At 35.7% G+C, this 27,230-nt stretch overlaps 1 protein-coding gene across 1 annotated transcript in view; it reads right to left on the minus strand.

Annotated features, from left to right (window-relative positions):
- The window catches only part of LOC149787859 (cortactin-binding protein 2-like), a 135,095-nt gene that overhangs the window by 100,725 nt on the left and 7,140 nt on the right, over positions 1 to 27,230 (minus strand). Inside the window, exon 3 of the mRNA XM_089974087.1 lies at positions 1,737 to 1,976. Within this exon, the coding sequence (XP_089830213.1) occupies positions 1,737 to 1,976 (240 nt within the window). The remainder of the gene's footprint in view (positions 1 to 1,736; positions 1,977 to 27,230) is intronic.

Below are 27,230 nucleotides of genomic sequence, written 5' to 3' on the forward strand. Positions count from 1 at the left end.
TTTTTAAAGCTGAACGCATGTACAATTTCAAACCATTTCAATTTCCAGCTAATAAAGCGGACATTACTTACTGGTAACATGTCCGATAATATTTATTTTGGCATAACACTTCAAGAACCTGGTGAAATTGTTAATTTTTAGAAACAACGCCATGATCATATTATATTAAAATTCATACGTGAAGTTTTCCCCAAAATGATATTAAAGGCTTTACACACTGATTCTCATACTTAAAAAAAAAAAAAATTTCCCAGTACGAGAAATATACACATATATCTAAAATTTCAGGAACACACCACGATTATTTTTAATTCGAATTCGTACACGATCATTCCCCCATAATCATAACAAATTTGCTCTTCACTATTTCATGTACTTTGAACAAAAAATATTTTTTCATGTACGAACATATCCAAATATGAAATTTCAGGAGCCACGCCACAACTGCGTTATATCCGAATTCGCGTTATAACGGGGTTACGCTGTATCAAAAATAATGTGTAAAAAGTTCACTATCATTTGGAGGATGGGACTGTGTAGGAATTCAAATATAATATGTCATGACACGGCTCACAAAATTTTACAAATTTCTCGAAGCTTTGTGCCAAAATAAAGAAGGGTTTAATAATTTGGCAAGATGTGTTGTTTTCTTGAACAAACAAGTGTCTTATGATTTAATCTTTCTTTATATGAATAGTTTTTAAACATTTCTATTTGCAATGTTCAAATAGTTAATCACTGCACTCTGATCTTAGTTTATTTCTGAAAGATGTCAGCTCCTAAGTGTTAACCTTATAATTACTGATTCATGAACAATAAAGCCATTAAGTATTCTTTGTGCTTGTCTTCAATGCAGTCTGTGTAGTCACTGCTCAAAAAACAGCTGACATATTTGCTCATTTAATTGCATACACAACCAAGCACAAAACAATACATAGGTTAATAAAATATTATCTCCTTAATTTATAAATCAATGGATAACAGTACATAGAAACAAAGCTGTTACTGTTAGAGAAGCTTGATGCCCTGGACCCTGACAAAGTCATGTGTTAAACATAATTAGCTGAAGAATTAGGTGTTTATGAGTCAACAATTCAAGGATGAAAGGGGGAACAAGATAATTCTTCAGCTGAGGAATATGATTGACTCTGATAAGAGCCAAGGTGATAGCAGCAGGAAACAGCTGAAAATTAATCAGTTTAACTGTTCTGAGATCACCCACTCCATCTTTCCCTTTGTTAACTGACTATCAGGCATTGGAGAAAACTGAAAAGAAGATACCTAACAAAACCTTATCAGCCACGTTCTCAGAAATAAATAAGAAATGAGCAAAAGAATAAAAGAAAAAGGAAGGATTTTGTGATCTGTTTTTAGTAAATCACCCCACTTTTTGACCTGGCCAATGGGTCACACTTTCCCATTTCTGGAATGAACTATGCTATAAGAACAACAATAACAATGCCATCTGAAAAGCAATACCTATGTCATACATATGGTTCTTGGGCAGGAAAATATTAGTGGGGTCAGCACAAATGTATAAAAGATTCTTTTCACACACCTTTGTCTTTAATAAATAATCCATTAATCGTTGTTTCACGTGGGATGATGTCACTGCTTCCTTAGTAACACACTACACATTATGCCTACTCCATATTTAGCAGTCCTGTCTGTAAATACTTGTAAAGCATAGCCAACTGCATACATTATTTATCATCGATAAAACTGATCTACAGTACCTTGTGATAGCGTTTTTCTGCTGCTGTGAGTTGTTCCCTCATCTTGAGTTGAGCCTTACGCTGGGTGGCAATCAGGTTCTCAAGCTGGGCAAGCTGATTGTCATACATGGACTTAATGGCTGACTCATCGAAGGTGTTGTCTTTCAGGTTGTCAGAATCTCGCTGAAGAGCAGTGAAAGGATCACCTAGTCCCACGCGACCATACTTTGCCTGGTACAGGAGTTGCTTTGCTTTCTCAGCCTGTGAATTTACATTAGCTTTATAATACTAACATTTCATAAAGATGAGAATGAAAATACAAAGATCTTAAGAATGCTCCTATTTGTACTTTTAAAAATAATGACTACAAGTTTTATACAAGTTTGTGCTCAAAGATCATTCATTATGAATTCTAAGCTGTACTTTTGTACTTTAAATTAAATTTTAAAAATGGGCCAAGTATATAATCAAATATCACCTGTCATGAATGCTAGAATTCTGGTATGCTTTGAAACATGTAACAATACTGGAAAATCATTACTCATTTCAAAGTACTTTGTACTGATACAAATGAAGTCATGAGCACACATAAAGGTACATCAATTCCTTATGTCCAATAGCAGGGTTGCACACAGGATCCAGTATGCTGGAACAATATGTTCCCCATCCCTCCAAATATGGGAAGACACATCAAATTTAAAAGGGGCAAATAATGGTTTGCATAAGAAGTAATGGCAACAACAAAAATTTTTTTCAAGGGCACACAGGAATCAAGATAGGGGGGACATGGGGCATGTGCTATGCTGTGCTCTAGGTGCAACACTACAACAGTATTGGAATGTACTTCAAATCATTTTATTATCTGATCAACAACTTAAAATATCTACTTGCTTGTAAGATGGATCCAACTGCAAACGGCTTAGACCCAGATCTGATGTTGCATAGTGCATCTCAGAACTGGGTCTATGCACTCTGTTAGAAGAGATCAGAAGAATAACATGCAATGGCTGAGCAGTCATCCAGAATATACTTTATCACCGTAACTTTCCTATCAGATTACAAATAAATGTGCAAAAGTGTATCTTGAACTGATAATTATTACATTAATTGTTTTAATTGTCAACTTAACAGATGATCATTTACTGTTTGAATAGACCAAACACACATATTTTTAGTCTCTGTGAATGATGTCCCAATGAGAAGAACAATAAATAATTTATGCCCTGACTGATCTAGATTGGAATAAACTATTCTTTAAAAGTATTTCTCCTGGGAGAATATAAGCAGACTTGAAAAAGAACAGCATTGATAAACTAATCGCATGCATTAGGTTACCAGCAGCTAAATCAGTGGTAATGGATTTTATTTGTAGTACAAACATATGCTACAAAATTAACTGTTCTTTGTTTTGGCCAGTGGTTCTCTGAAGATACTCTGCTTCTACAACTTCAAAGACCATTATATATCAGCCATGAACCTTCAGATGCACTCAGCGATATGATTTAAATGCCTATGCAAACCCCTGGCTGTTGTTAAATAAAGTTGCTCATAATAGGGTTCTGATAGGCTGCTTGGTACAAGATAATCAAGATGATACCTGACAATGTGATTGATAAGTCAAGCCTGACACCTGTTTAATTACCTAACAATTCCAAATGTGTGTATGTGTGTTGAAGAAGTGGGGGTAGGGTTATTTAGCATTACAAGATCAGCCAATATGTATGTTTCACCTTGCTGGTTGACACAAACAGATAACAAATATCTACCTTCTTGACCAATCACAGCTTTCTGTAATATATTAATATGTACAGTAGTGTCAACACTTTCTCGATTTAAAAGTTGGTTTGCATCTTGGTCTTAAATTTCACTTATTCGGACAATGATTTAAAACTTTAATTGCAAAATATCTGCAAGAATATGATGCAATACTGGTTCCTTACATATTGTCCATCAGTTCTTACTTCCCCAATACATGTACATGTATTCCAATTAACTGTTATGACATTTACTTAAGTACAATACTTCTGATCACTTAATTAAAATGTTTTGAATTCCGTGCCACTTGTTCTCTGTGATTCAAATGGACTGTGAAAAAGTTGAAATGCAACAACTGTCTGGATGAGTACACATTGCCAAGTTTATGCTAGATTCATTTTATTTCATTCTCATAAACTTGGTTTGATCATAAATAAATCAAAACAAGATCAATGATTTTTGCATCAGTACCAAGATGATACTGCTACTGACAACAAATGCCACAGCAATAATAACATTATTTACAGCCATAGTATCCATAGCAGCTTGATTGGTTTCTCAGCTGGATACACAACTGTGATATACGACTTGAAACCTGTTGAGATTAGCAAACACCTGTTTTTATTTGTAAACTACAAATTCCACTGTGACCTACCTAACAAGGCAAAGCCTTCTACATACATGTATTTATTTTCTGAACATCTTTTAACACAAACAACACACCTGTTTTTATTTGTAAACTACAAATTCCACTGTGACCTACCTAACAAGGCAAAGCCTTAAACATACACGTATTTATTTTCTGAACCTCTTTTAACACAAACAACACGCCCATTTTTATTTGTAAACTACAAATTCCACTGTGACCTACCTAACAAGACAAAGCCTTAAACATACAGTACATGTATTTATTTTTTGAACCACTTCTTAACACCAACAACAAACCTGTTTTTATTTGCAAACTACAAATTCCACTGTGACCTACCTAACAAGGCAAAGCCTTAAACATACATCTATTTATTTTCTAAACCACCTTTTAACACCAATAACACGCCTGTTTTTATCTGTAAACTACAAATTCCACTGTGACCTATCTAACAAGGCAAAGCCTTAAACATAACATGTATTTATTTTCTGAACCACTTTTTAACACCAACAACACACCATCAATATCTTTGCACCATTTGTTAAAACCATCATCTTTGCACAACTTTTCATCATCAACAAGGGGTATGACAGGTGACTGAAGGGAAAATATTACAGCAATTACTGTACATCACCTATACAGTTATAATGTACATGTCTACTTAAAGTAGGTCAAGGTTAATGCTGCATCCCCTTGCAAAATACCCAATTTCAAAATACAAATATAAATTATTGAGCAAAAATGTGCGTGACTTTTAGGATATAAAAAACTTTGTTATTAAAAAGGAAAACATCCCAGTTATGGTGACAGACATGTCTGATGCTTTTGACTTGCCATACAGATGTCACTGTGAGGCAGTTTTGTTAAGACAAGCATCAATTTCTCCTTCCCAAAACCATGTAGCACATCACTGGGAGTCTGATGTAGCTAGTTTTACAATTTGAACTGTTTACCTTCACATGTTACTCGAGTTTATTTCATCAACACGGGTTAAAGATTAATGGGCAATCAACCACATAATGAACTAAAATCCAAACGATAATTTTCTAGACAATTTTCAAATTACAATTAAACTGCATATTTTTCACTTCAGTAGTTCTTAAACAGTTGTGAAAATTTATGTTGCAAAAACGCTTTATAAGTTAGTATTGCATATTGATAGTGGGTTCACAGGGGGTCCTCAGTATGGTCGTTAAAGGTCATAAAAAGTAAATTTTTAAATTATGAGGGTTGGGAGATCCTGTTGGTGACCCCTTTAGGGATGCAGCCAAAAACAACAAAAAAAGGGTTGGGAACCAATGATTAAGAAAAAACGTGACACCATTAGAAGATTTTTGATGAAATATTAGAGTTCAGAAAGCCACTATTTTCATTCAGGACCAACCAACTATACTTAGTCTTATGGTTAATATCACTCTCCATTTAGGAATAGCAATGAAAAGATATTTAAGATTGTATTTGGGACAGTTGATGTTATTTAACTTCTTCCATTTTTCTGGTCATGTACATAGTCTCACTGAAGAGAATCCACATTTCAAGAAATGTTCTGCTTCTGCAGCCTACAAATACAAGCTGAATTCTTACAGCACACTCCTCCCATAGCCTTAAGGACATTAATCATTTGCTTTCAGCTCTACCTCTTGCCTGTAAAGCAGGGAAAACAGGCCAAAAAACCGAGTTTATATAAAATTTAGACCTTGAAAATACTAATGATATCAGAGACAAGATAGTTTATCATGTGGCTCTAATTAGCAACAGTAACTTGTATATTTTTTAAAGGAAATATATATTTTATACTTGAACTCTGACAATTGTTGCCAGCCCTCGATACCTTAATTTAACATTTTATTTTCTACTGCAGAGGTTGAAAGTGAGTGTGATCAGATATGTAGTAATTCTGCACATGTTAACAAATCAACTTCTGGAAAACTCATTATTGGGACATCAAAGGTTTAAATTAACATAGAAAACACAGATTTGTGTATCAGAAACAATCAAGCCAGTTAGAGAAATATGATATCAGGATGTCTCAGTGAAGTCTGCCAGGTTGATATACATAATATATAGAGGCAGCAAAGGGCATTAACACATTAACACCTGGAGGTTTTTGTTGTCCTGAAATTGGAGTAGGAAACACATTTTGAAAGCTTTTTCTAAATACATCCTAATAAATCAACTTCCAGGTAATCTTCCAATAACATAATGCCTAATTGTGTTAGAAACATCGTTTTTCATTGGCTATTTGGCTCGCGTATGAGCAGAAGGGTAAAAGATGGATTTTTTTGTTTGCTTAACGGACCATTATTTTCGTATCGAGACCACTCTTTATTCCAAATGCCCGCCTTATCCTACTTTTTGCAAAGGTTCATCTGTCTATTTGCAGTTCATACTTGTGTGCCTTAGATCTGATACCAAAAAGTCTAAAATCAGATTCCAACCACGGGTGAATTTTGTGTGGAAAAAAATTAGGTCCAAAATTTGAGGTTCTTACCTCTGTATTTTTAAGTGCAACTAGATATTCCAGATTATTTGGTATCATTGTAGAGCTACATCTGTCTACCTTTCTATAATACCACCCACTTTAGATGACCTTGACGCTACAGAGCTCAGCAGTAGGCTACTACCTCCTGCCGTATAAACTCCTCACCAGGGATTAATGTGTTAACGAAGTTTTTAAATTTGAATTTAGTGCAGTGTATAGAAACCATTAAATATGTAGCTTTAAAAAAAAAAAAAAAAATGTGAGGTCGGGGGATACATAAATCACAAACCATGACCTTTAGAAAAGAAAAACAGGGTGACACCAACTCTTTACCAGCATCTGCTGGAATGGAGTCATAGGGTGCCAACATAACTAAATATGTAGCTTAAAAGTCTGTGCTGTTTGCTCCATCTGCTAATTCCTCGTGTAGCTGCCACCACCCAAGACAGCTACAACACTATTATGGTAGTATGTCAGATTGGTAACATTTTCATTTAGTACCAATTACTGTATTCACATACTTTTACATTTGTTTGTACCACTAACCAAGTTCAAAGACATATGGCATCAAAGGTTTAAAAATGTACCGAACTAAAACATTATATTCCTTCAATTTATAATTTCTAAACTGTCCATTGCCAAGAGATCCGAAACAGTCAGTTTGGTGTTTCGAATCTAGTGGGAGATTCTTTAGTAATACAGTTACCATATCTGCATAGGCGGGTCTCTGTTTTCAAGCAAAAGATGTGATTTAGTTCACCGTCTTTGATAATCTCAATAATTTCATTCATTTTGGAATTAGATCTCTTTGAACACCTGTATACAAGAGTTTTTCTTTTTCTTTGTTCAATTTGTTTTAGAAATATTAAAACTAGACATTGCAAATACTGTACACAGACGACTTTTATTGAAACTGACTATAATATAAACCAGAAAAGGACAATGAGCAGACTTTCTGTTTACATTTTGAGTTGCCATTTGCTGTAAAAATAAGTTGAAATGTTAAGGGCCTCATGGTGACAAGTTAAAAAGTATAAACTGATGAACAAAATGAGCACGTTTTGTGTATTTTTTATATCCTTGATGCATTTTATTTGTAAAATTGGTAGTGGGGTACAAAAAAATGGGAGAGCACAAATACTAGAGAAATCATTTGAAGTCTTCTGGCGAAAACTTAAAGGTCGGTATGACTTTTCATCAAAGAGCAGTTGTAATAAGATTTTAAAGATGAGCCACAACAGATGTAAAATTGGCACAGTTTTTATTCAAGAGCAAATAAACACCTTAAGAAGCATTCCAGCGACAACTGTATAATGATATGACTTTCCATTCAGGTTCAGGAATAACAAGACTTTCAAGATGGCTGCTGAGGTAGACATACTGGATGTCAGATCAGTAAAATTGTGTTATGGACCAACAAAACATCATATGAAGTCTTTGAGAGAAAACCTCATGCTGACATGACCATCCATTCTGGAAGAGTATCAATGACAAGATTTTTATGGATGTGGTGGCCATATCAGATTTCCAAGTGGCACTAGATTCCTGTAGGACAAACTGGACTTCATAACAAGTCTTCTGGTGAAGATAACATGCCAGTATGACTTTCTGTTTAGGAATAACAACAATGACAAGACTTTCAACATAGATGCTTGGCACCATTTTCTTTTTGGACCAAATATACACAGTATAATAAAATGTTGCTTAGTCAAAACCCTATACTGAAACAAGTATGGCCATCCATTCTGAAGGAATATTTGTTGTTGTTGTTCTAGGGTTTAACGCCATTTTTCAGCACAAGATAGGCTATACATGGCGGCCAGTATAACTGGTGAAGAAAAACCCAGGGAAGAACCACCGACCCACGAGAAGCTACTGGCAGTCTTTCCCACGTACCCATGCTAGCCGAGCCCTGGACTCGAACCCTCTGAAGGAATAGCTAACACAACATTTTCAAGATGTCTGCTGTGGCATCCATTTAGGACTAACCAGATTTTTGGGATGAATGTGTACATACATACATTTTTATGGTAATCTTCCAGGTACTTTCAGAGGAGGGCAATAACAAATTTGTGCTAATGGATGAACAGACACTGGATCATGAACATTATACCATTTCATAAGCTCTTCTGGTCTGTGACACATTTCTACACTGCTATACTTCTATGTCAATTTGTGTTGTTTTTGGTCTACATAATAAATTAAATTTATGAAAATCTAGGTACAACAATATATGGGATGGAAAATTTAATTCTTGCTTTAGCATTAAGGAAATGAGTCACTCCAAATTACATAATACACTAGTCCTGATCAGGTTTCCTGACACATGACCAGCCTCCCAAAAATGTTTTCTATTGCAATGGTTTAAAAATCGGGGAAGGAAGGCAGAGGATTTAAAAAAAAACAAACAACCATTTTATATATTGTTATGATTAGTATATATAATTTAACATTCATTCAAGTACTGACCTAAACCTCGCTCGATTAAATGCTCAAATTTATTATGGGAATTGTTTTAAAAATTACTTTTTAATATTTAAAAAAAAATACCATATTATAATGATCAGTATATATAATGTATTAAGCGCTCTTCAAGTACGGAGCTAAACCATTCCAGTTAGATGCACAAATCAATTTCAGGATTTTTGGAGGTGGGGTTGATTTTTTTCTCTTCCCTCCCAAGGTAAAAATGTATTATGGTTGGCAAAGAAAAACGGGGATGGTCTGCCAGCCGGAAACACATTTTTAAAAAATATCTAATGATTGTTGTTAGGTTAAAAAAAGTGGAAGTTTAGGCAAACACGTAAATAGTGCCATCAAGTGATATCAAATATTCTGGAAAACAACTGTATTCATTTACACATTTAATTATGATATTTACTTTAATATTGTTAATAAAAAAAAACTCATGTGCATCAAATTGCCAGTTCTTGCATCAAAGTGGATTTATCATGTCTTGACAGAATCATTTTCTCACCTCATGGTTGTGTAAAAGTTAAAATTGTTTGTAAACTTTAGTCTTATGTCCAAGTGTTGCTATACATGGTTTGTGTCTAACCTGCCCAACCTAAAAGAAAGTAATAAAAAACTAATCACTGGGCAGCATCTGTTAACAGTGAAACCCTTTTATAAAGTTCCACTAATTTTAGTCAAGAATACTGGGTTTTCCAAACTAAAGAATTTAAATTGGGTTTGGGAGGATATGTGTTCAACTTATGCATACAAATACCTTACAAACATACCTATTTCCATGCCTTAAGTAATTGCCTGCACAATGCACAATTTTGATTTTTTTTTTTACATTGTTATCATAGGAATCCCAAAAGAAATCTCTGCATTGAAGTCTTAAATCCAATTTTTTTACTACAGCTAGTCTACCAGACAAATGTTGTAAGAAATAATCATTAGATTCAGTCTACACTCAAAAAAGCATTATCAACACTACCTACATATCATGAGAGTTTCTGAGAAACAAAAGTCAACAGGTAACCAACCACTTGCTATTCTCTCTACACTTCTGGGTTTGGGCTGCAAGGCAATTATTAGAACCTGCAGATGTTCCATGTCTATGGTTCATAGAGCTTGTCAATATAAATCCAGTCTTCTGCACCTGTGCTTAATCTCATTAATCCCTTTTGTGCCCGATGATTTGTGGTCAATGCTTTTCCTTGTGGCTTCTAGCCATGAAAACTTGTCAAAACTACAACGAATAGTTACAAATACTGATACAAATGCATATCCAATACTGTGAATTCTTTTATTTTTGCATTCATTTTGTGGTTTTGAAAAAAAAATAATGCTTTTATCAACAGTTTATTTACATTTATGGTATGTGATAGAGTAATCTGTCTTCTACATAAAAACCAGTTTATTGGGTTTGCAAGGAGCCATAGTGGTTCGGTGCTTTGCATTCCAAACTGGACAAAATGGATGCATTTTTAAAACCTACCATTGCTATCCATAATCCTAGTAGATCACAATGAAATACAAGAGAAAGAAAGAAAGGGAGAGTGAAAGATAGAGGGACAAAGGGAGAGAGTAAGAGTAAATTGTCAAAACTGATTAACTTTGCAAAATAAAATTAAAAGATATTTATCACGCCATCCATATGTGAACAATGAAAGAACACCTAAAATTTAAAAAGAAAAGGGGCCCTGAGTGGCCAAAAGCGCTCTCCATTACGGATCACTGTCTTCGTGGGTTCGAGTCTAGGAATCGGTTAACGTATGTGAGAAAGCTCGCCAGTAGCTTCTCATGGGTCGGTGGTTCTTCCCAGGGTTTTCCAGGGTTCTTCCTCCACCAATAATACTGGCTGCCATGCATAGCCTATCGTGTGCTGAAAAATGGCATTAAACCCCACAACAACAACAACAAAATAAAAAGAAAAAACAAAATGGGCCAGAGAATGCTCAACTCAATGACATCTGCCTCACTGCCAAATGCAAGAGTACTTGGCCAAATCTGGGTCTGAAAGATGTTTTCTATTGAAATTTCTCCATTGCTTTTGATTCTACTACATCTTATGACAACAAATGTTTTCAGGTTTCTCTAGTTTGACATCTGCATCCATATTTGATTAACATTTGTCAATAATTAAAGGCAACCATCTCAGGATGATGGTCAGTGGTTTTGGATTAGCTGCTGTTCAAAGGTTGTGCTATTTTTAGTAACAGTGGCCACAAGTGATGGTGGATCAGAACAATTTGTATAAACCTGAAATATCTTCCACCCAAAAAATCTTTTTGTCAAGTTTGCTCAAACTTGATTTAATGCCTTTGGAGAATAAGTCATAAGACTTTTCAAGCTTTATTAATAGCAATATCTAATGGCAGAAATGATTTGAAACTCAACTTTTACCCAATCCACCTGCTATGCTTACAGACTAGCTAGCTAATGCATGCTGTACTTCACTCAACTTGCCGTATGTTCTGTATCTCTTGTTATGACAGGATTAAGTCCTTAGTGGAATATATCTCAAACATGTATACAATTGTAACGAGAATGCTTCTTAACGTTACATATGTCAGGGCTTGTGTTCTAAGGGGCGTGATTGTTCGCGCATGATGTCACACTCCTACAACTGCTTCCAGGATAGCAACCAATTGCTCTCCCAATGTTATTGTTCACAACAAAGATTTCCAGATGTTTTCTGAGCTATCTTCTCAATATCTGTCCTAGATTTGATGGCAGTTGCCTCCTTTCACAAATACTGATATGTGTACAGGTTTTGCCATTTTGATATATGATGCCTTGTGTCGTACACGTTGATGTCATAAATATTTGAGGAGAGTCAATAACCCTCCTCAACACCACAGAAGAGCTGTCTGCAGCTCTCCTGCATTTTATAAAACACAAGCCCTGATTTGTGTGCATGATGAAAAAAATCAACATTGACCAAGAAACTATGAAGTGACTTAAAACTTGAGATGGTGTTTCTTTAAACTAAAATGATACTAACCGAAGGTTATATTACCAATCATATCATTTATAATGAATTCTCCATAACTTCTATTTTCCAACCAATGCCACATTTGATGAGAAAACCAGACATACCCTCAGAAAAGAAATTTTAAAAATGTACTAAATAATCCTCTTAAGCAAGGATTTGTAAATACATGTATGTCATATATAATTTATATGGGATTAGTAGTTTCTGCATCAATGTCAGTCACATGCTTGTGTGCTTATACGTTTACTAATTTTATAAACATTTCCAAACAGTAAACCAACCCAAGCCATTAGTGATTAAGTAATTCCATTTTTTTTTAAAGAATAAAATTGAAAAACTGATCTATGGAATAGGTTTCCTAAGTCTGGAACAGGACAAAAGAACCTGGCTGGGTTGGAATAAATCACTTGAACCAAAAATGAGACAGGTGGGACATCATGGTATATGTCTATGGCATTATACCCCAATGCTAGATGTCACTATAAACTGCCACACTGCAGACATCATAGTGATATGACTAAATGTTTTAAAGCTACGTTAAAAATCCAACACACACACAAGTAGGAAATCTGTCAGGATCAGTCATTTGTTCAAAGTCATTTGTTTTGGAAAAGTGGTCCCAAAAAATATTTTGTACAGCCCTGGTCCCAAACAACTGTCTGATTCAAAGCAAGGCCATCGTTTACTGTCTCTGTACATACATGTACACACTGTGAGACACTTTCAAACAAGCAAGTAAAAAGTAATAAAAAGCCTACTCATCAGGAAGTATACCAAAACAAACCTTGCTATTAAACTTATGGCTTTTGCAGTCCAAAACAAGACAAGCAGAATCTTTACAGCACACTCACCTCATGGCCTTATTATGGACATCAATCATTTGGTTTAACAGGTCTAGCTCTATGGACTATGTAAGTGAGAACAGGCATTTGTGTTTATACAAATTAATTAAATGATTATTTACAGGACTTAAAATTAGTTTTAGATTATGAAAATGCTGATGATATTAGAGACAAGATAGTAGATTAAGTTTTTCTAATTAGCAAGAGTATCTTATATATAGATTTTAAAGAAATAGATATTTCATACTTGAACTCTGACAATATATGCCGACCCTTACACATAAACTACATTTATTTAACATTTATATTTGGAGGGAGAGGTTGAAAGTGAGTGTGAGTGACCAAATATACCATAATCATTTTATGTTTTCAAATCAACTTCTAGACAGCTCATTAGTGAAATATCAAATGTTTAGTTTAATGTAGGAAACACAGATCTATGTACCAGAAACAATCAAGCCAGTTATAGAAATATATCAGGACGTCTCCTGTGAAGTTCGCTAGGCTGATATATATACAGAGGCAGAAATGGTTTGGCAGTTTAATACTTTGGTCAATTTCTTCAGTTAATAACTTGTTCGTGTCAGTTATGTAAAGTCAAACCTGAATGGGAGTTGAAATCTTTGGTTCGTCTCAAATTTGTTAGTATCAGTTATGTAAAGACGAATCTGATTGGGAGTTGATAACTTTGATTCATTTATAGCTTGTTGGTGTCTGTTATGTAAAGTCAAATCTGATTGGGAGTTGGATCCTTTGGTTCATTTCAAACTTGTTAGTATCAGTTATGTAAAGTCAAATCTGATTAGGAGTTGAAAACTTTGGTTTGTTTCTAGCTTGTTGTTATCTGTTATGTAAAGTCAAATTTGATTGGAAGCTGGATTCTTTGGTTGGTTTTCTAACTTGTTCATGTTTGTTAGGTTAAACTTACTGCAAGTTGAATTCTCTGGAATGTTTTGTATTAACTTGGATTGAAAATGCTGACTGAGTTCAACAAAACACTCCTTATTAGTTGGCGGATTGGAAATTGTTTGGGTTTGCGTGTCGATCTTGGGTACCTTTCCACCTTGCCTTGTCCAGACAGACTAATTAAGAGGGGCCCCAAGTGACCGAGTGGTCTAAAGCGCTCACCATTCCGGATCACTGCCATCTCACCTCTGTCTGCGTGGGTTCGAGTCCAATGCTCGGCTAGCGAGGGTACGTGCAAAAGCCTGCCAGTAGCTTCTTGTGGGTCGGTGGTTCTTCCCTGGGTTTTCCAGGGTTCTTCCTCCACCAGTTATACTGGCTGCCATGTATAGCCTATCTTGTGCTGAAAAATGGCGTTAAACCCTAGAACAACAACAACAGACTAATTAAGAAGTGTGACATTCACAAATAAACACAGAACTGTAGTGGCTCCATTCCTACAGTAGCGATCAATTAAAAATCTCGACATTCGAGACTTAACCAGTCGCAAAGGCACTCGAAAGCACAAGGCGACAAGGATTGGTCATGTATAAATAAACACCAAAAAGATTCAGGTCCCCATTAGAATTAAGACTATAAGGTGACAAAAGCCCAGTCATCAGGCCTGCCACACAAGGCAGAAATAAAATAAATAACATACACCAGACCCCAAATTATTAAACATAAAATTCCAAACATCATCCCTCAGACCAATATATTTATAAATAACAAAATTAAGAGGTACAATGCACTCGCAAAAATTCCAACAAGTAAATAAGAAATGACAGCCCATGGACCAGTCACAAACATCATGGCCAGCCTACAACAATAAAAGTCTAGTCGGAACCAAAACACCATACTCAAACATCTAACAACAGAAAGAAGAAATAAGAGGAGAAAAGAAAACAAAGAAGAAAAACAAAACTGATATGACCTTTCAAATTGCCTTCTTATATGAGGTTCTTCCTTTGGCTTATGAAGTCCTCTTGATAAAAGCTCCATCCCCAAAATCCTGATCTGATCCCTTGATTACCGCCATCAAAATTCAAGACCAAAGAAAACATAACATGACATAAACAAGTACATAGGCTGCCAGACACCCAGCTGATTGGTACCATTTAGAAAACTGAAGGTATGCCATGTACACAAAATTCTAACTTTTGTCAAAATAGTAAAGGAAATTATACAACTCAATGAAATTGGAAAATTGCACAGGTGGCTCACATACTATTGGAAAAGTAAGTGTCCACTAGCAAAACTGGACTAAAATGTGATCATATGTGCTTCCGCGTTTTAGGGCATACCACTCTCCTGTGGCTTTTTGCGTCCCCAGGATGCCTCTCCTCCTTGCCTTGCCTAGACATGTCCAAAATTAAGGAGTGCGACATTTGCACATATGAATGGGGCTGTGGTGGCAGAACTTAACCGGCTGTGAAAGCACTAGTTGCATAGGCGACCTAAATTTTATTATCATCATCATCATCATCGTTAGAGGGAGCTTTTGAATTTGAATTTGGTACAATGAAAAGAAACCATTAAAGATATATAGCCTAGATATTTGTTTGTTTGCTTAAAAATGTATTTAATTTTGGAACATTACATTTATGACACCGATGTCACTTCTAAACATGGCTAAGAGTAATTTATTTCAGAGGATCTCGGCATGATTTCAGGTATATAGTTATGCTGTCTCAGTAAACTTGATGCCACTGACTGCTCTCTTAACAAACAGCTTTGCATTATGATAACATATGCACACAACAGAACCTGGCAATGTCCTTAACATTTTGCTTAAAAATTTTCTAAATCACTTCTATTTCTCTATTGTTTATTACAAATGACATAATGCCAGTTTTACGTTTTGCTGACACCTTCAGGAAATAATGCCTTTTAATTTACTTTTTTATATAGATGTAATCCTTATTTTATGTTTGCTTCTGTATCTTACCAAGGAAATACTACTTATTGATGTTTTTGTTAACCCTACTTTTTTCAAAAGGTGCTATGTATATTGTTAACACATTAACCCCAAGCGACGACTTAACAGGGCAGGAGGTAGTAGCCTACTGCCGAGCTCTGTAGTGGCATGGTCATGCATGATACACTAAAGCGGGTGGTATTATAGAAAGGTAGACAGATGTAGCTCTACAACGATACCATATAATCTGGAATATCTAGTTGCACTACAAAATATAGATTAAAAAATCATTTTTTGTTTCTGACTTTTTTCTACCCAAAATTTGCCCATGGTCGGAATCCGATTTTGTGTCCGGATTTTATACTTTTTGGTCTCAGATCTAAGGCAAACCAGTATGAACTGCAAACTGACAGATGAGCCTTTGCAAAAAGTAGGATAAGATGGGCATTTGGAATAAAGAGTGGTCTCCATAACAAAAATAATGGCTCCGTTTAGCACCAAAAAAAGAAAAGAACTCCAACTTCGACTCTTCTGCTCATGCGTGAGTCAAATAGCCAATGAAAAACGATGTTTCTAACACAACCAGGCAGTATGTTATTGAAACATGACTGGGGGTTTGGTGTTTTCGAGTCTATTCAGAAATAGCTTTCAAAATGTGTTTCCTACTCGATTTTCAGACGAAAATGACAAAAAGCTCCAGGGGTTAATGTGTTAAACTCATCAATTCATCTCTGCATCCATGAACATAAATGTATCTTCTTTTAAACTGCTAAGCAGAATTACAACAGACTTGGTATCTGCATTTCGTGTGCAGGTGGCATTTACATTCAGGTGGGATTTTTTTTATACTCTCCTTTCTATCACCGTGTTCTTTTGATCTTTTGTCCTCTATCATGTGTCCTCTCAGAGAAGGGGTACTTGCATTTTGCTCAAAAATGTGCTCTGACTATGCATACAAGTCATTTGTAAATATTATGAATAGCATTGTGTAAATTAGTAAAAAGTCAACACACAGAGCTTCCTCTGACATCTTCCATCCTGTGTTAGATATCTGGACAGTTATGTTGGGCTGGAAGGTCACTGTGTATACATATAAAAAACATGAAATCTGCCTGAAGACACATGGTACATGTATTTGCATTATGAAGGTGATAGGAAAATTATGCAGCCTTGTGTCAAAACCTACTTACATGAAACTGAGATATGGGTAATTTAGATTCTCACTGAATCAGCTGATACAAGAGCCAAAACAGACAATTTCCCAAAATGCCCAAAACTATTGTCGTCTGGTCATGAATCCAATTTTTGGATGTTACAAAATAATTACTCTTCTCAGTGTGTCCATATTTCATGTGCAAGTGAAAATAGCATTTTCCCAGAATATCTTGTCAGTAAAATATCGCAATTTGGTTTGTTCTGATGCACCTGTCCAGTTCAATGCCAGTCAGAAGTGAGCAATATCTAGGTAAACCACATTTCATTATATACTAGCTTGAATAAAAAAAGAACATTTGTAAGATAAAATTTAATGTTTTCTTTTCCAAATAAAGTGGTCAGAGCATTTGAACGCCAGCCAAGTCATACCAAAGACATAAAAAACAGTACTGACAGCTGCCTCGCTAGGCGCTTAGCATTAAGAGGATAGTGTTAGGACTGGGTGGCCTGGTGTCGCCCAGTCCTAACTGACCGGGTGGGACATCATGCAATATGTTTGCGGCATCACTATAAACTGCCACATAGCAGACATTGTAGCGATATGACTATAAAATTGTTAAAGCTATGTTAAAAATCCAAATCACACTCACACTCCAAATAAAGAATATTGGTTGAAGTTTTAATATTTGGTTTCTTTTTGTTCATGCAGATATACTGCCAGTGTGCATGAAGGTAAAATTATGTTAAATGAATATTTCCAACAGAGTTATCTTTCTTAGTATGAATGACATCTCCTTTTACCCATGACCATTAAAATAAAGAACACGTAAAGATAATGAGCATTTTATGCGAGACATCTTTTCCATTACCTATTTCTTAGTTCACATTCGAACATGAATTTATTTATTCCATTGGCTTAAATATTTTGTGTTGAGAAATTGTATACACATACCATTCACTGACAATAACTTAAAAGTTCTGAAAAAAATGTGACAGGAAACTGATGGATCCTGGTATTTAAATTAATGATAGAATGTAAGAAAATGACCAATGATATTCAGTTGCATTCAAACAAGCAGATGAAAGATTTGCCAATCATGTTATTAAGTAATGCTGCATCGCAAAGTATAATGTTTTGATAAATACTGGGCATGCTTATTGTCATTAATATCTCTTTGGAAATGCAACAAAAAAATTATGTTGTCTTAACAATCTATTCATTTTACAATAAAATATACTGTTTATTTTAAAAAATCTGGCTAACTTTTAGATATTCTTGTTTAAGCTAGGCAAAAATTTAACTGGGGAAAATGTGGAAATTTGAAAGAAAATAGATTAAAAGTTTTTCTCATCACTCATTGGTAGAGTTCCAAATTTTCACATGCTTATTATTCCAGAAACGGTCACAAAGGGACACATTTCAAACTTTCTAGTTTTATCCTCAAGAACCCACCCACCCAAAAAAAACCCCAAGAAATGTGTCCATGCAAAATTTATATTCCCACCAATATAATGAAATTGATGTGCAAAGTTCTAAGTCAATAAGAAGTGTAACTATGAAACAGCATAATGAACAACCATAACAATGAACAATTCCTGCTTGCATAAATTAACTTCTATTATACGGTTTCTTGGTATTTTTCTACCTTCATTCTGAATCGATCAGGAACAAATATTCAGATTTTCAAAACAACCGAGAAAAAAGTCCATAGAAAATATTACCAAAAAATTGGAAATTCAGTCTGCATTAAATAAAAAAGAAAGATTTCTGACTAAACCAGAAAATGTCCATCTCTTTAGATTAAAATCTAAACATGACATATTTCCAACTGCACATTCAATATCATGGACATAGACATGTGGCAAGTTATTGAGTGTCCACTATGGATGGTGGTTATCCATTCAAGCAAGTGGAAACTCCATCACAAATTGTATTGCAGCCATGGTGGGTATTAAAGGAGACCAGAAACCAATGGAAATATAGAACAAAAATAAAAGTACTATAGCAGAAAACCTTATTCTGAAGTATCATCTGCGACCGTAATGCCAATATTTAAATACTGGCCTATCTTCTAGGAGCTGAATTTCCGTGACCTTGTATGCAAAATTTCCGCGCCTATTCGGTTACTTTCGGGACGTGACATCATAGTAGCGACTCCAGCAGCCCAAGTGGGAGTTGCCAGAGTAAAAGAAAATACCGTTTTGTGTTGCTTATGGGTGTAATAGAACATTAAGAAAAGCCTGTGGACAACATTTTTTTCTTTTTCTTTTCCAAAAGAAGAGGGCATAATGAAAGAATAGATACGTTATTACAAACGAGTCGAAATCAAAGCAACACCATACAGCACTCTGTGCTTGTTACATTTCTCAAAAGAATGTTACTAGAGGGATCATGAAAAAATGGCAGTTCAAGGATATGCAAATGCTAGGCCTGGACTAAATTTTGGTGCTGTTCCAGACATACCTTTGGACATTTTAAATCCTCGGAAAAGTGTTAAACATGTGAGTTACAAAAATAGGCAGAAGGCAGAGTAAGTGACCACAAAATGCAAGAATCTATTCACAGATATTTTATCTACACCAGCAGTGGTAAAAACCAATCTGATAACCCGGCACCCTGGGCCCCTCTGCTTTTAGTTCCGGCCCATCCTGTATTTAAAGTGAGGTGCCCGCCAGGCTTGTCGAAACAAAAATTGTTTGCTTGAGGAAACTTTGATCGCGCTGGTGAAATGAGTAAATGTATTTTCAAGATGTTGACATACGTGCCTTAACACGGCACAATCTAAATCAAATCACCACTGTCCTGGGTGAAATTTAGATTTGATTTTAATCAAATGGAAGCTTTGCTACAGATAACATTCTAAACCTGTCGTGTTTCGAGAAAAACTGATATAAAACTATTCCTTGGGCAGTTTAAATAGCAGCGATTAAAAGAAAAGCGGTCAAAGTTTCACATTAACTGGCTGACAATATAAACGGCGGGGGGGGGGGGGACTATTGACCCAGACCCCCCTTGCCCCAATGTGCGAGCGCCCATAGGATGTGCCTTTTCTCCCTGTGATATGCCTTATTATTCCCCCCGGACAAGCACCTTTTGCATATTCTGATCAGCTCTAGCTAAATTGCAAAATAGCTAACGTTTTTATTTAAGTACACAAACAATAAAGCTGGTGTGACTAATGAACATAATCCTTATCCTTGCATTGATCTTGTGAAAAGGACTGCCTTTCGGACATACTTCAAAGAAACCATTTTCGACAGTGTGTGTATGTGTAAGCACCAGCAATTGACTGCCAAATAAATGATGCCTATTTTGTTGTTACTTTCGATGCCATGGACTTCATTTTAACAGTTCAAATCTGCAGTCACAAGTTACCATACATGTGGCAACTGTTTTTCCCACATTTTATGCCCCACCTTATTTCCTTAGGTTTAAGTCTTAATGCATGTAACCCTGTTTGCTGAATAAAATATTTATTCAGAATTAGTCTTTAGGGCCACATATACTGCATGGTATATTTTGTTTTATTCCTTGTAATTTAATCATGATAATTAAACTTTACATATACGGTAGAGGAATGTCAGGTGTCAACTGGCAGAGTTTCTTTGGCGGAAATGGAGCTGCGATTTTGTCTGCAGAGAAAATTTCACAGTGATCATTTATTTAAGCTAATTGGTGACAGTTTTATTCTTTTAATTTTTTTTACTATGGTACTGTTGTAGTTGTTTAAAAGCATCTGAAATTTACTTGAATGATGTTTAATCTTCGTGTTATATTTACTGAAGAAGAAAATAAAATTGTTGTGTGATATTAATTATTTCATCCAGTGCCGGATTTAGACGTGTGTGAGTGTGATTTGAATTTTTAACGTAGCTTTAACAATTTTTCAGTCATATCGCTATGATGTCTCCAGTGTGGCAGTTTAGACTGTGGATTAAATACATTATATCTATTTATAAATGGTTTGGGGTTGGGGGGTTTTCTTCTGACAAATGAAAATTGACAGACATAATGTAATAATTGGGACTTCTTTGCTGCGTAAAATTGAGAGATAATACGAGATCGGGAGGAAGATGAGGAAATACCCCCAAAATCGGGAGGTTTATCTCCCGGCTTGAGAGTTGTCAGGTATGAACTGTCAGGGCTTGTGGAATTTCAGTCAGGGCTTGAGTTTATTTAAGTCACCAGTCCGGGGCCTGTGCCTAAAAAAAATTAATTTAGCACTGACCAGATTCAACTTTTGAATGTGCAACACAAATGTGGTCTCCTCCTGTCTGCCTCGCTCGCCAATGTTTATGTTTGTATATGAGGACTGGCTAGTATTGCGTCACAGTACCACGTGATCTGTCATCTCATCAAAACTCGGAAAAACTCAGCAATTTACGGTATCGTGGTATCTTCCACGCAATATAATCACTACCCGCTTAAGATATTTAATTTATAAACATTGGAGTCGAATTACAATCTGTAGAGAATTACATGCGTAAAAGGAAAAGTTTGATTTCTAGTCTCCTTTAAGGCACACTCACTTGTTTTAATTGCATTCACCTTGCAAGCTGACCCACTAATCAGATATATGCGAGAAACCCCATATGCCATAAAACTTACCATTGCAGGCATCAATGTCATACTCTATCCTGTACAAACTATACAGCAGTAATATTGCCTGTGGTATTTATCAGTAGCCAAACAAGGGATAAGCACAGACAAATCTGCATAACATAGAAAAATACAAGGTTAAATGTCTTGGATATTTATCTGTCCCTGCCGTTGATAGAGCATATTTCAGAAAAAATTTCATGCTATAATGTACATCCCTGTTGATCAGCTACATCTACATGTACCTTTAAAGGAATTCTGGGTCCACGAACTGGATGTTCTACCTAGGCATAACACAATCTTGTGCTGCCAAGATTGCTTCAAAGGAACGTAAGCCTTTGATTATCTTTGATTATTGCCGTGGGCAAGGTCAGCCCTATACACCCCCTAACCCACACCCCTATGTTAAAGCTGCCAAGTGTGAGAAGGTTGGCACTGACATAAATTTAAATGATTGGAGCGGATCAATCAAATATAATCAACTTATGGGTTCAAACCAAATAGAGGCATGGTCTAGAATTTAAGTGGGGAACATGCACCATTCGTAAGGAAAAACTAAACTAAGATTTTCAGTCTGGAGAGGACCGCTATGGCGGCCTAGTGGTTAGAACGTCTGCCTCGGATGTCAGAGGTCGTAGGTTCAATCCTCGGCAGAGTCATACCAAAGACTTACAAAAATTGTACTAACAGCTGCCTCGCTTGGTGCTCAGCATTATGAGGTTAGTGTTAGGACTGGTCGGCCAGTTGTCAGGATAATGTGACTGAGTGGGACATCATGCTACATGTCTGCAGCATGATGTCCCAGTGCTAGGCATCACTATAAACTGTCACACTGCAGAAATCATAGTGATATGGCTGAAATACTGTTAAAGCTATGTTAAAAATCAAGAATACACACACACACACAGAGTCTGGAGAGAATTCCGTAAGTGTACAAAAGTGTGTCTGAGGTAAATCAGTGTTCTAGGAAAGTGACACTCATCTCATACAAGGGGATTGGAATTCGAAATTAAGAGCTTCAAAAGGTAAGATGATATCTTGGCTGAATTTTGCAATGATTTGAGTTAATTAGATTGTGTTACCAATGTGGATTTGAATTTATTAGAATGTAACAAGCTTAGATTGATGGTTATGCGAAGCTAGACTCCAAGTTAGATATATATTTCTTACATTCTTATGATTACTTCATTAATAATGTTGAAGTTTACCGTATAGGAATATATCAATATTAAACTGGCATAAATTCATAAAGTAATATTCTTTGCATGTTGTAGCATAAGGCATGTACAATTTATGTCAGCAGAGATTTGTGGTTGTACATAGGACCTTCTAAGTTGATCACCCATTAATCAGACAGAAGGTCTGAGAAAGAGGGATAAATATCCTGTAAGATAGGGCAGGGATGAAAGAAACTATGTCCCTTAAATTCCTTCAGACAGCTTCCTGGATGTATTCATGAGTTGGCACAAGAGAGGAAGAGGACGAAAAAGCTTGGAGTATATGGAAGGCAGGAGTAAAGGAGGCAGAGGCGGAAAGCAAAAGGCGGAATAGGGAAGGAATGAGGAAAAAGAATGCAGCAGATAAGTAGAGGGAACACCACAAAGAATAGTGATTCTCTCACAAATAGATCGTGAAATTTCGAATGATAAACTGTTTTATATGGGAATTAGATTAATCAGGCTGATTAATGTCAACTGTATAAAGCAGAAATTCAAGACTTTATGTTGAATATATCTATTAATCTGATTCTTTATATTTTATCAGACCTGTATCTACTGATTCTAGAGTTGTTATATATATTTAGGGTGGGGACTCGAAATTTGTTAATGCTACTTTCTGCAGTATTATTTATAATATAGTAACTGGAACATGACATATGCATTGTACGAAAAACTAAACATGATTATTTTTTTCCGAATAGGAGACTAACCATTGAACATAAATTCAGCAAAAAGTCCAATGGCCCTGATGCATGAGTAAACTGAGTTTTTTCTCTCTACAAAACTGAACAAGTGTATTTGCTTCCATTTATACCCCATTCCCCTTTCTCTCAAGGCCTATAATCCCATTTCTCACATTTTTATTTTAATAATTATTTATCATTACTTAATAATAATAAATTTTTATAAATATTTTAATAAAAATAAAACCAGCTAATGCTTACTTCTGACTTTTCCCTTTGTTTCTCTAAAAGCAGAATCTCATACAAATACACATTAAACTTGTTACAGCTTGTAAGACTCTTAAATTTTATAAATTCAGAAATACATATTTCATCTCTCACAATACACATACATACTGTATGGGAATGGTTCTAGGTAAGCGTGTCTTTCAATATTTACATGTACAGTAGTCCCCCTCTTGAATGCCCCACCCACCCACCAGCGACCACCGCTTCTTACGGCCAGAATCCCTTGGCACAGACAAGTTTGTATTCAAAAGTACCCCTCAAGAATGGCCACCCCTCTAACACGGCCAGCATATCAGTACAAAAATGTAAAATGTTCCCCTCATGAGCAGCCACATTTTTCACAAATGTATCCAGAACCAATAATTAATTCATATTGTGATATAAAGAAAATAATCAGATTATCTCTATCATCGATACATGTTTCCCAATGTCCATTAATGAAAGAAGTGTTGACTAAAGTACATGTAACAGTAACATTAAAATTATATCATTGTCTATAAAAAGCCGACGTTTACAGGAAATGGGTTCAACAATGTTATGATAAAGTTTTGGGCTTCATACAACTGTCGAGTTCTTCTCCTTGATGATTATAATCGGATGTAATTGTCCAGATTATAACAGGGCTAAATTTGTAGGCTAAAAATAGATTTTGTGCATTAACACACACACACAAAAATTAACCTTGAACAAAACAGTGTACCAAAGACCGAAAAATCATGTGAAAACACATTTATTGCTTCCTTTATGAAGAAGGCATTTCATCCACTCGACAAAGGCTTCATCTGCATAATTATATTGCATACAGTTAGCAACATCTGAATAAATCATTACCAAATATTAACATGTCATCACGTAAACAAGAGACGTATAATTTTAGAAGAAAGTCGGTTATTATACTCATTGGAATCGGGTGAGTTGGGGAAGGGGGGACTTACCAAACAATTTTAGGTCGAAAAGATTCAAATAAAACAATTTTATTTTGAAAAAACTCCAACAAACAACATTGAAAGCAATAAGGAGGTTATTCAGCATCAGTGGGAAAATGAAGCAAATGGAAAGAGCATTATGTATGTACAGTGGAACCCCGCTATAACGCGATGATCGCGTTAATGCGGGGTTTTACAATATTTAACTTTTTTTCCGAGAACATATACGTGTATACATGTACAATGATCAAAAGTCGGCTTATCATCAGATGAATATTAACTGGAATGCAATAATTAAGATATATTCAAAATAATCGAAGGCTAATATATTTATAGGTTATTACTGTGCATTAAAAACATTTACTAATTTTTATTTGTTTGAACGATAATACAGATTGACCGATAATACCAGACTATCGCTATATCATGAAAAGTGTATCAACACCGTATGCTACCGTGCCGTCGTGGCATGCAGTTCATCCATAATGGATGTAATTTCATTGAAAATCGTACAGATTTAAAATATTCAATAATTTTGTAATAGTCTGAATTCGTCGTGTAAAATATAAGATGAACAAAATATTGAAACCATTTACTTGCCGTCTGATATCGTACGGTCATTGCATGCAGCTATTCCCGGGTCTACATACGGTGTCTGTACAAATTTCATACCGCTAAAATTTTATCATATGCGACAACTGCAAGAATAATTAACAATCAACGCATGATTTCAGCATGCAAATAACTTTTATTTCAGATTTTGTGAACATCAAAAGAAACATGTGAAAACTGCTAAATTAATACTTCTTTTAAGTTGAGTAATGCCAATGATGTGTCGACGGATGCGTTATTATCTGCTACCATTCCCTTTATCATTTCACGGCGATAATTTTGTTTAAATACGGAAATTATGCCTTGGTCAAGTGGCTGGATTTCTGACGTAGTGTTTTTCGGGAGGTACAAAACTTTGATCTTGCCATCACTGCTGACAAGATTTTCCGCTGGGGGGTGGGCAGGGCAATTATCCAGCAGGAGGAGGGCTTTTTCCTCCAGCTTGAGTTTTCGTAAATGAGCCCGAACATCTGGAACGAATGTTTTGTGAAACCAGTCGTCAAATATGGAGCTATTCATCCAAGCATTCTTGCTGTTAGTGTACTGAAATGGATGTGCCTTCATATTTACATGATGAAAACATCTGGGAGCTTTCGATTTTCCAATCATCAGAGGTCTGACTTTGTGGCTGCCAGACTTGTTAACACAAAATAAGAGAGTCACTCTGTCCTTCCTCTTCTTGAAACCTTCTCGTTTGTGACTGTCAGTCTTGGTTGCAAGGGTGCGATCGGGTAACATTTTATAACATAAACCAGTCTCATCGCAGTTGTAAACTTGGTCGGCTGTGTAGCAACCGTCCTCCAGCAACTTTTTAAGCCCAATCGGGTAGGAATTGGCAGCCTCTTTGTCAGCGGAGCGGATTTCCCCAGACACAAGAACTTGGCTGATAGCGTGCCTTTTCTTGAATCTGTCTAGCCAGCCATTACTCGCCTTAAATTTGGAATCATCTCCATTGATACGGCGATCAAATTTCTCTGCTTGGGCTTTCAGAATTGGGCCAGAAATTGGAACACCTTCTGAGCGAGCTTGTACAAACCATTGGTACAAAGCTGAATCTAGGACATTGTCATTAGCTAACTTAACCCTTTTACGCTGTAAACCAGTTTCCTCTTCAAGAATGTTGGGTAGACTACGGAGCTTTCCTTCATCTGTTTTCCACCCTCGCAAAGTGGACTCGCTGATTCCTAGATCTCTGGCAAGCTGAGTTTGTTGTTTGCCCTTCTTTAGTTGATCTAGGGCATACAGTTTCTCTTTAGCAGAAAACGATTTGCGTTTTTGAACTTGCTTTTCCATAACAGTAAAATATTTTTTTATATAAGCAAACAACGTACACAGATAAAGCTCAATAACTAAGTAATGAAGGCCTGCAATGGTTACGAATCACTTTTTATATAAAACAAAATTAAGCTGAACGGATGTACAATTTCATACCCTTTTAATTTACAGATAATAAAGTGGATATTATTTACTTTCAACTGTTTGTTGTTTGATCACACCGCCAAGCACAGCATACATGTTGGCGGCTTTCGTCCTTTGATGTTTATTAAATTGTGCGACTCTTGTATCAACCACAGCTTTGTCTGCTGCTTGGCTGTGATTGCAGTTAAATAAGAAGCCCATGTCGGCTATTGTTTGAGCAACGACTGTATACAGAATTCATGGAAGACAATCACAAAGACGATTTACTGGCTTTACTCATGGATCCGTAATAAGTAACACTTCCGATAATGTTTACTTCGGTTTAACAATTCAAAAACCTAATGAAACCAGTTTTCTCTTCTAGAGTAGAATACGGAGCTTCACCACAACCTGTTCAAATTGATAAATTTCAGAAGCCAAGCGTTGTACACACTATTTCTCGTACGTTATATATATATCGTATTATTTTAGAATTCATACACGATCACTTCTCAAAAATCACTTAAAGAACCTGGATAAATTGTTAAGTTCCGATCGTTTATTATTAAAAGTCATACGCGAATTCTTCCACCAAATTA

This window comes from Sinohyriopsis cumingii, chromosome 11 (genome assembly GCF_028554795.1).
Source record: "Sinohyriopsis cumingii isolate HCF-2022 chromosome 11, ASM2855479v2, whole genome shotgun sequence".
Lineage (NCBI taxonomy): Eukaryota > Metazoa > Mollusca > Bivalvia > Unionida > Unionidae > Sinohyriopsis > Sinohyriopsis cumingii.